Source organism: Onychomys torridus, chromosome 8 (assembly GCF_903995425.1).
Source record: "Onychomys torridus chromosome 8, mOncTor1.1, whole genome shotgun sequence".
NCBI lineage: Eukaryota > Metazoa > Chordata > Mammalia > Rodentia > Cricetidae > Onychomys > Onychomys torridus.
Genome location: NC_050450.1, coordinates 58547140 through 58557118, shown reverse-complemented (window position 1 = coordinate 58557118; position 9979 = coordinate 58547140). Strand labels below are relative to the sequence as shown.

General features: G+C 52.3%; 1 protein-coding gene across 1 annotated transcript; it reads left to right on the top strand.

Annotated features, from left to right (window-relative positions):
• The first annotated feature begins 608 nt into the window (after positions 1 to 608).
• On the top strand, positions 609 to 9270 carry LOC118589660 (polyunsaturated fatty acid (12S)/(13S)-lipoxygenase, epidermal-type). Its single transcript, XM_036197142.1, has 15 exons — positions 609 to 669; positions 796 to 953; positions 1363 to 1564; positions 1762 to 1843; positions 1937 to 2059; positions 2150 to 2253; positions 2390 to 2550; positions 4014 to 4157; positions 4249 to 4458; positions 6149 to 6235; positions 6429 to 6598; positions 6701 to 6823; positions 8345 to 8444; positions 8553 to 8726; positions 8844 to 9270. Exons 2-15 carry the CDS (start codon positions 819 to 821, stop codon positions 9021 to 9023), a joined length of 1995 nt encoding a protein of 664 aa, XP_036053035.1. The 5' UTR covers positions 609 to 669; positions 796 to 818; the 3' UTR covers positions 9024 to 9270.
• The last annotated feature ends 709 nt before the right edge of the window (positions 9271 to 9979 follow it).

Here is a 9979-nt window from a genome sequence, read left to right as displayed (position 1 = left end):
TAGATTCGGGTCTTAGCCACCTGTTTTGACCGACTCTTTGAACATGAGGCGAGGGAAGTTCTTAAGCAAAACTCACAGCGGATTCAGGGACTTTATCCCACAATAGCACAAGAGGACCTGGACAGAGGCAGCTATAGCGCCATAGGAGTGCTCCAACGGGGGAAGGGTGTACCTGTGAGCGGTACCCAGCAGGGGAAGGGTGTACCTGTGAGCGGTACCCAGCAGGGGAAGGAAGGGTGTACCTGTGAGCCGTACTTGTTCTGAGGAGGAAGGTGGCCAAACCATGGGAGGTGGGGTGGGAAGACTTAGTCCTGAAGGGAATACACCCACAGGGCACATTGTGGGTGCTCAGCCTAAAGCCTTGGCCTCGAAGATCCCGTCTCAGAGTGGTCCAATCGAAACTTCCAACTCCTTCTCCTGGCTACCAAGTTTCAACAAAACCTTTGCCAAGGGTAGGCTCACTTCCACTGGAAAGCACGCCCCCATCCGAGGCCATTCCACTTCCCTCATCTCCACCGTCCGCTGCTATTCGTGTTTCCCTCAAACTGGGTGGGTGTTGGGCTAAGCTAGCTGTTGTGCTTAGCTCGGGGCTGGGCATGAAGCCCTGGCCAAGTGAACAAGGTGGGGCCGTGTCTTTGGAAACGGCTGGGAAGCCTAGAAACAGCGAAGGTGGGTCTGCACCTGAGTGGGGGAAGGACTTGTGGGCGGGGGAACTCAAACACACCAAACTCTGACCTAGGGGTGGCTCCCTGGAGGCTGGCTCTCAGAATCTCTTAAAAGCGGCTCTTTTCCCAGGCCCCTCTAGAGGACCAGCCGAGATGGGCAAGTACACGATCCGGGTGGTCACTGGAGACTCGCTCCTGGCGGGCTCCAGCAACCTGGTGCAATTATGGCTGGTGGGCGAGCACGGGGAAGCGGACCTCGGGAAACAGCTGCGACCCCTGCGGAAAGGGGTGAGCGCGGGCAACTGGGCTCGCATGGACCGGGGGACCTGGGACTCCGCAGGGGCCCTGGGGACTGGGGAGGGGAGGGGAAGTCTGACCCCAGAGAAGGTGGGCCGGGGATGGTGTTAGGCGCAGGTGGACTGACTACGAGGAAAGCGGACAGTGAAAGGAGCCGGAGAGACGGGCTGGGCAGAAAGAGGGGCGAGGGTGGGACTCCGCTGGGGCGCGCAGCAGGTGCAGAGGGAGCCTGGAGCACAACTGAGTTCCCTGCTCCTTCCTCACCGCCCTTGGTTCAGGTCTCTTTCTTGGGGTGCTTCTTAGAAGGGCAAGCGGAGCCACGCTTCTCTGGGGGCTCACTGACACCGCTGCCCTCACTGAGGACCCCAGACTTGCTGAGGAGCTGTGTCCTATCCCACAGAACACGGAGTTGGAGATCGACGTCCCCGTGCATCTAGGGCGCCTCCTGCTGGTAAAGATGCACAAACACAAAGGCCTATTGGATTCTGACTGGTTCTGCAAGTGGGTCACTGTGCAGGGCCCTGGGACCCAAGGAGAGGTCTATTTCCCCTGCTACAGTTGGGTGCAGAGCAACGAGACTATCTGCCTATCCGAGGGCACTGGTGAGGGCTATGGGGTGCCGCTGAAGGAAGCAGGAGGTGGTTGCGTGGGTTATGAAATAAATAAAAGGAAAAGATTACAGAGAGGAGGGTGAGGGGGGAAGAGAAAGGACGAGATTGAGGAGAAGGGAAGATGGAGCGACCCCTGGCCCAGAGCGGTGTCCCGAGAGGATGCAAGCTCTTGTGTCGGCCTCTCCCAGCCCTGAAGGTAAACGACGACACTCAGAGCCTGTTTAGGAAGTATCGAGAGCAGGAGATGGAGGACCGAAGGAAGGTGTACCAGTGAGTCCAAGAAAGCCTTTGATCGCCCTCCCGATCCCCCACCCCGCCCCCAAACCACGGCTTCATTCGGGACTGTGCATCCGTCCTCTCTAGGTGGGGCTCCTGGAAGGAGGGCTTAATCCTGCCCATAGCAGGGAGTACACAGTGGGACCTCCCCAGGAACCAGAGATTCATGGAGGACAAGGATTTAGATTTTTCCCTCTCTCTGGCCAAAGTGTGAGTACTTGGTCGAGTTCGCGCAGTTTCGCCTCTTCAGCTGCAAGGTGAACTCTTGCCTGACCGTCTTGCATGCTGTTCTTTGCACAGGTTGAAGGATTTTGCCATTAAGGGGACTCTAGATTTCGTAAGTCGTGTACGAAACCTGGAAGATTACAAAAGAATATTCCCATGTGGAAAGACTGCTCTGGCCGGTCAGTTACCACAACTTCCCAAAGTCTCTACCCAGAATTCCAAGCCAGGGTCTGAAAGGAGAGGGGAGAGGGCAGAAGATGGTGGGCTAGAGGGAGGGCACATTTAGCTCAGCTGTGTTCTCATTGATGCCCTCAGGGCGGGTCCGTGACTCCTGGACAGAGGATGCTCTCTTTGGGTACCAGTTCCTCAATGGTGCAAACCCGATGCTCCTGAGGCGTTCTAAGAGCCTTCCAGGCCGGCTGGTCCTGCCTCCGGAGATGAAAGACTTACAGAGCCAGCTGGAGAAGGAGCTCCAGGTGTGAGCTTCCTCTGCTTACCCCTCACCATACCCCCCCCCCACTTTGCCTTCTACTCCCTCCTCTCTTTCATGTGTACCTCCATCATCTATACCCACCTTCATCAGCATTTAGGGCTTCTTTTTTAAGTCTCTCTCTCTCTCTCTTTGGTTTTTTCGAGACAGAGTTTCCCTGTGTAGCTTTGCGCCTTTCCTGGAACTCGGAACTCACTTGGTAGCCCAGGCTGGCCTCGAACTCAGAGAGATCCGCCTGGCTCTGCCTCCCGAGTGCTGGGATTACAGCCCGGCTTTTAAGTCATTTTTTTTTTTTTTAGGTTAGCATACAAAGTGATGGGTTATGATCATCAGCAATCGGGGTTCTCGACTTTATGACCTGTATAATCCTTTGTTTTAGGGTTCTTTCCTATACAGTAAGGGTTTAGTAGTAACCCCTGCCTCTTACCTGTTGATGTCAATAACACATCCTTTGTGACAACCAAAAATGACTATAGACATTGCCAAATGTTTGGGGGTGGCGAGGTGCAAAATTACCTGTAGTTGAAATCCGGGATCCATACAGTCTCATCTCCTTTTCTGCCCCCCTTTTTCCATCTCTACCTCCATCCTTTCTCTTTTCATGAGACAGAGCTCAGCCTTGTCCCAAGGAAGAGCTTCTGGAGGGAAAGTCAAGACTGAACAAGCTGGGTGCGGTGGCTCTCGCTGGTGAACCCAGCATTTAGGAGGCAGAGGAAGAGTATCGACACATGCTTAAGGCCAGCCTGTTGCAGATAGTGAGCTCTAGGCTAACCAGGGCTCTGTTATGAGATCATGTCTCAAAGAGACTGTCCCAAAGAAAGGAAAGGAGGAAGAAGAGAACAAGGACTAGGAGGAGGAGGAGGGGGGAGGAGGAGGAGGAGGGGGAGGAGGAGGGGGGAGGAGGAGGGGAGAGGAGGAGGAGGGGAGAGGAGAAGGGGAGGAGGGGGAGGAGGGGGAGGAGGAGGGGGAGGAGGAGGGGGGGAGAGGAGAAGGGGAGGAGGGGGAGGAGGGGGGAGGAGGAGGAGGAGGAGGGGGAGGAGGGGGAGGAAGGGGAGAGGAGAAGGGGAGGAGGGGGAGGAAGGGGGAGAGGAGGAGGAGGAGGGGGAGGAGGAGGAAGAGGAGGAAGAGAAAACTAAGTAGAGATTTGAAAAAAATAAACTTATAATTTTGGAGAAGGGATTAAAGGAGCAATTTGTGCTACATTTGGCTAAAGCCTGTGGGGTGTGTGTGAGGACATAGGCTGGGAATTTGGTCCATGGTAGACGGCAGAAACTTCACCTTTGGGAGGTCAAGCTCCAAACAGTACCTCCAGCGCTTTAGTTCTGGGGAGATCAGTTGCTTTAAGTGAAGTTGCTGGGTGGTTGAGAGAGGACCCACTTTGGCAAGTGAAAGAAAGGCAGGTTCAGAACTGACTCCGGCCTCTCTATCTCCCGTGATCCCATCCCACAGGCTGGATCTCTGTTTGAAGCTGACTTCTCCCTGCTGGATGGAGTTAAGCCCAACATCATCATTTTTAAGCAGCAGTATGTGACAGCCCCTTTGGTCATGCTGAAGCTAGAGCCCGATGGAAGCCTCTTACCCATGCTCATTCAGGTACGAGAACCAACGCCTTCCCTAATGTTGACTCCCTTTTGGGATTTAGACACGCAGGTTCTCAGCTCCTCTTCTCTCTCTGCCTCTCTAGCTCCAGCCTCCCCGACACGGATGCTCCCCACCTCTGCTCTTCCTGCCCTCAGATCCTCCCATGGCCTGGCTCCTGGCCAAGATCTGGGTTCGAAGCTCTGACTTCCAGCTGCACCAGTTACAGTCCCATCTGCTAAGGGGGCATCTAATGGCCGAGGTTATCTCTGTGGCCACAATGAGGAGCTTACCCAGCCTGCATCCCATATACAAGGTATTTCAGGCTGTCTGTCACTGTGCAGCTGCTGTCCACAGTTCCCACGTACAACCTCAGGAGGTCTCTCCTCCGGCTCTGTTCTTCAGCATGCTAGGAGAGGCAGCCATCTTAGTCTCTGTGTGGATACATGAACACACACACACACACACACACACACACACACACACACACACACGCTCTTGCTGTAAGCTGGGGAAAGAATAAGAATAAGATTAGTTGCAATTCAGAGTGAGGAGGTTGTTTGAGGGGTCGGGAAGTGTGGGGACATTTCAGGAGTGATCCCTAGTGGTGAGGGAGGAAGGACTATGGGCTATGCAGGACATTAAGCATTACTGAAATATTAGAACATGATTGATTAGCTTGTTGAGTAGGGAGGAAGGGAAGTGGGAGAAGACAAGAAAGACAATTGCAGTGTTTGGGGAGCAGAGGCCGGAGCATGTTTTGACCACATGCTTATAGACATCTGTCTGAAAACACTGGAGAGGAAGGGGTTGAAGACATGGATTTCAGTTAGCAGGAAACAGAAGTGTCTGAGATCACTGCATCCCAAACACAGCTGGGGGTCAGCACAGCTGCAGAGGAGGGTCCATCCCAGATACAGCTGGGGGTCAGCACAGCTGCAGAGGAGGGTCCATCCCAGATACAGCTGGGGGTCAGCACAGCTGCAGAGGAGGGTCCATCCCAGATACAGCTGGGGGTCAGCACAGCTGCAGAGGAGGGTCCATCCCAGATACAGCTGGGGGTCAGCACGGCTACAGAGGAGGGTCCATCCCAGATACAGCTGGGGGTCAGCACGGCTACAGAGGAGGGTACTTTGTCAATATGGGCGTCATTGGCTGATTTGTTAACAAGGACTGTCTCGGGGAAGTAGAGATGCTGGCAGTCTGGCTGTGGGCTGAGCCGAACCTGCGAGTCACAGAGGTAGAGACTCCTCAGGAAGCTAGCTGAGAAGGAGAAAAGAAAGATTAGGAACCTTCTGGGAAGGGAAGGGAGGTAAGGTCAAGGAAGAGTTTTCTTCATAGGGCATTGAATACCCAGAGAGGGAGAGAGAGGGAGAGAGAGGGAGAGAGAGGGAGAGAGAGGGAGAGAGAGGGAGAGAGGAGGAGATGGAGAGAGAGGGAGAGAGAGGAGAGAGAGGGAGAGAGAGGAGAGAAGGAGGAGAGAGAGGGGAGAGAGAGGGGAGAGAGAGGGAGAGGAGAGAGAGGAGAAGAGAGTAGGGGAGGAGAGGGAGAGAGAGGGGAGAGAGGGAGAGAGAGGGGAGAGAGAGGAGAGAGAGGGAGAGAGGGAGAGAGAGGGAGAGAGAGGGAGAGAGAGGGAGAGAGAGGGAGAGAGAGGGAGAGAGAGGGAGGCAGAGACAGACACTATGAGTCCTGGTCAAGGCAAATGGAATGGGCTCATAGTGGAGGATCCTACTGGGTTCTGTGATGTGAGACTAACGGTTGCTGAAAGTATGACAGTGAACACAAGATGGTGCAAATAAGTAGTGAAACCTTGAACCTTTGACCTTAGAAGCCTATGGGGAGATATTTCTCTCTCTCTCCTTACTCTGACCCAGTCCTCCAAAGGGAAAGACTGTCTCACATAAGCTTTCCCCTCCCTTCTCATCACAGTCTTTGCATCCCCTTCACCCAATGGATCCTGCCATTTCTGTTATTTGACTGTATCTCATTTCTTATCCCACAATCAGCTCCTTGTCCCCCACTTCCGCTACACCATGGAGATCAACATCCTGGCACGGAACAATCTTGTCTCTGAATGGGGAATTTTTGATCTGGTATGGAAAGGGATGTGTGAAGGGGGAGGGGGCTCTCAAGGGTATTTTCCCCCCATTCCCCCCCATCCATTCTTCCTCCAAACTCTGCTTTCCATACTGAAGGCCAGCCTTCACTTGCCTCATACTTGAATAGCCTGCAGGTTCCCATCTCCCTCACTGTTACCTGCCTTGGTTAACCCTGGTTTGTCCTCAGGTGGTGAGTACAGGGAGTGGAGGCCATGTGGACATTCTCCAGAGAGCCACGGCTTGTTTGACTTACCGTTCCTTTTGCCCTCCGGATGACTTGGCTGACCGTGGGCTCTTGGATGTGAAATCTTCTCTGTATGCCCAGGATGCCCTCAGGCTATGGGAAATCATCAGCCGGTGAGGATGACACAGAGGGAGAGAAGCGGGGGAGGCGGGGGAGCAGGTCCCAAAGGCCCTAGCCTGGCCCTGTGGCGGAGTGCCCTCTTCTCTGGGGAGCAGGTATGTGGAAAGGATGGTTGAGCTTTTCTACAAGAGTGACAGAGATGTGAAGGACGATCCAGAGCTGCAAGTGTGGTGCCGAGAGATCACTGAGATCGGACTGCAGGGCGGCCAGGAGCGGGGGTAAGGCATGGGGTCCTCCTGAGTTACCCTGCATCATTGCCATGCATCTGTCAGCATCCCTCATCTGGTACCCTGAAACACTTCCCTGGGTGTCTCCCGAGCCTCCAGAAGCCCTAACCATCACCCTTTTCTGCAGCTCCTTTGTCTTCTCCTCTCACGGGATTCGCTCTCCTCACACACCGGGGGCTTTCTCTGCAGCCAGAACTATCATCCTCTTAGAGTCCCTTACTCTCCCAACCTCGAGCTGGAAGGCAGCTCCAAGGCCCATCCTACATGCATCAGTTTTCTTTTTTATTATTATTATTATTATTATTATTATTATTATTATTATTATTATTTTGGTTTTTTGAGACAGGGTTTCTCTGTAGCTTTGGAGCCTGTCCTGGACTAGCTCTGTAGACCAGGCTGACCTCGAACTCACAGAGATCCACCTGCCTCTGCCTCCCGAGTGCTGGGATTACAGGCGTGTGCCACCACCACCCGGCTAGTTTTCTTTATTTTTATCTTGGGGGAATATTTTCTTCTCTTCCTTTCATCCTTCCAAACCCTCCTGTATACCCCACCTGCTCTCTTTCAAATTCATGGCCTCTTTTTTCATTATTTGTTGTTACATATATATATATATATATATATATATATATATATATATATATATATGAACTCTCTCTCTCTCTCTCTCTCTCTCTCTCTCTCTATATATATATATATATATATATATATATATATATATATATATCCTTTTGGTTTTTCAAAATAGGGATTTTCTATGTAACAGCCCTGGCTGTCCTAGAACTTGCTCTGTAGAGTAAGCTGGCCTCAAACTCACAGAGATCCACCTGCCTCTGCCTCCTGAGTGCTGGGAAAAAGGTGTGCGCCACCACTGCCCGGCTATAATACATTCTTATATATGTATTCCGGACCTCAATCTCCTTGTATCCTGCTCAGTCCGTATAATGTTACTGTGTTTATATGTTTTCAGGGCCCCCCATTTGGTATTGGGTGACCACTTGGTATACTCTTCCCTATGGAAGATTATTTCTCCAGCTCCCAGCTCTCCTTGGTGGCCTTTATGTAGGCTTGAGGCCTCTTGGGCTCCCCCCGCCCCATGTTAGCACATCTATTGTTGTCCTTGTTCAGCTCATGGGTAGGCAGTCATATTGGTGAGGCCTTATGGGCGTGGCTTCTGGTATTCCTAGGACACCACCTCACAGCAAACTCCCTTATCCTCTGGCTCTTACTATCTCTCTGCCCCCTCTTTGGAAAGAACCCTGAGCCTTAGGTTTGGGAGTTGTTTTGCAGCTGTATCCAATGGGGCTGGGCTCCACATCTGCATTTTGATTGGTCGTGATTTTCTGTAGTGGTCTCCATTACACATCAGGTTTTGAGTGCACCTGTTTGTGAACCATAGGCTCTAGAGGCTGTGACCAGAATAAGGCCTTCATGTTTCTTCAGACATTTTTGCTGGCCTGAGCTCTGCCTCAGATGCTGGTCTCAAATCTAACTCTCTTTATTTTTACCCAGGTTCCCCCTGTCCCTAGAGTCGCGGGCTCAGCTGTGCCGTTTCGTTACCATGTGCATTTTCACGTGCACTGCTCAGCATGCTTCCAACCATCTGGGTCAGGTAATCCACGTGATCATGTCCCCAGGCTTCTGGGATGTAGGAGATGGGGAGAAACATCAAATGTCTGGGCGGTCAGCCTGAATTTCCAAGTGACCCTTCTATCTGCAGCTGGACTGGTATGCCTGGATCCCAAATGGCCCATGCACCATGCGGAAGCCCCCACCGACCTCCAAGGACGTGACAGAGAAGGACATAATAGATGCACTGCCTACTCTCCAGCAGGCACGGATGCAGATGACGTTCACCAAGTTCCTTGGCAGACGCCAGCCTGCCCCTGTCATGGTTAGACACGGCTGTCTGGGCCCTGGCCTAGGGGTGGGGAGGCAGCTTGACTGAGGGGCAGTATTCTTGCCTGTGAGAGGCCTAAGGGCCTGAGCCATTTGGTTTTCTCTCTCTCAGGTGGCCCTGGGGCAACATAAAGAGGAATATTTCTCAGGCCCTGAGCCCCGGGCTGTGCTGAAGCAATTCCAGGAGGAGCTGGCTGTCATGGACAAGGAGATTGAAGTCCGGAATGCAGGCCTGGACCTGCCCTATGAGTACCTTCGGCCCAGCGTAGTGGAAAACAGTGTGACTATCTGAGAGGCCCTGTCCATCTCAGCCCCAGAGGAGGCCACTGTCTCTGTGTATCTTCATAGTCTTGTCCTCCTTGGCCACATCCTTTAGTGAACAGACAAACTGCCCATCACAGAGTCCTGGGGAATAGACAGCGATCATTCCCATTGCATTTCAGAATCTGGAACTTGCCACAGTTGCTCTAGTGCTATGTCAATCCTGCTATGCGCTTCCTTAGCCTCAAACCCGTTACCCACTTCTCTTCCCCAAAGGACCTGGCTTGTACGTTAATGAAAAGTCTGATTAAATAATAAAGTTTGGTTATATAAAGCGTGATGTGGGATGTTCTGTATGTTAAACGTGCTGCTCTGATTGGTTAATAAATAAAACACTGATTGGCCAGTAGCCAGGCAGGAAGGATAGGCGGGACAAGCAGAGAGGAGAATGCTGGGAGGTGGAAGGCTGAGGCAGACAGACGCTGCCAGCCGCCACCTTGACAAACGAGATGTAAGGTACCAGTAAGCCACGAGCCATGTGGCAAGGTATAGACTAATAGAAATGGGCTAATTTAAGATAGAAGAACTCGATAAGAAGAATCCTGCCACGGCCATACAGTTTGTAAGCAATATAAGTCTCTGTGTGTTTACTCAGTTGGGTCTGAGTGGCTGCGGGACTGGCGGGTGAGGGAGATTTGTCCTGACCGTGGGCCAGACATGAAAAACTCTAGCTACAAAAGCAAGGAAAGGTGAGAGAAAAAGGCCTTATTTTGGTTTTTTGCCTTCTTATTCAGATAAAGGGAACGAAGGAAGATATTTTCCTGGGACAAAAATTTCTTCCTCAAGGGTTTCCTTAAACATCTGTAAGCTAAATGACATTGGTTATGGCTGACTGGGCCCAGTGGAGCTGGGAGTCATGGCTTTCACCTTTAGGCTTCTCTAAAGCCTCAGCTAACACATCCCTCTGTCCACCCACACTGAAGTCTC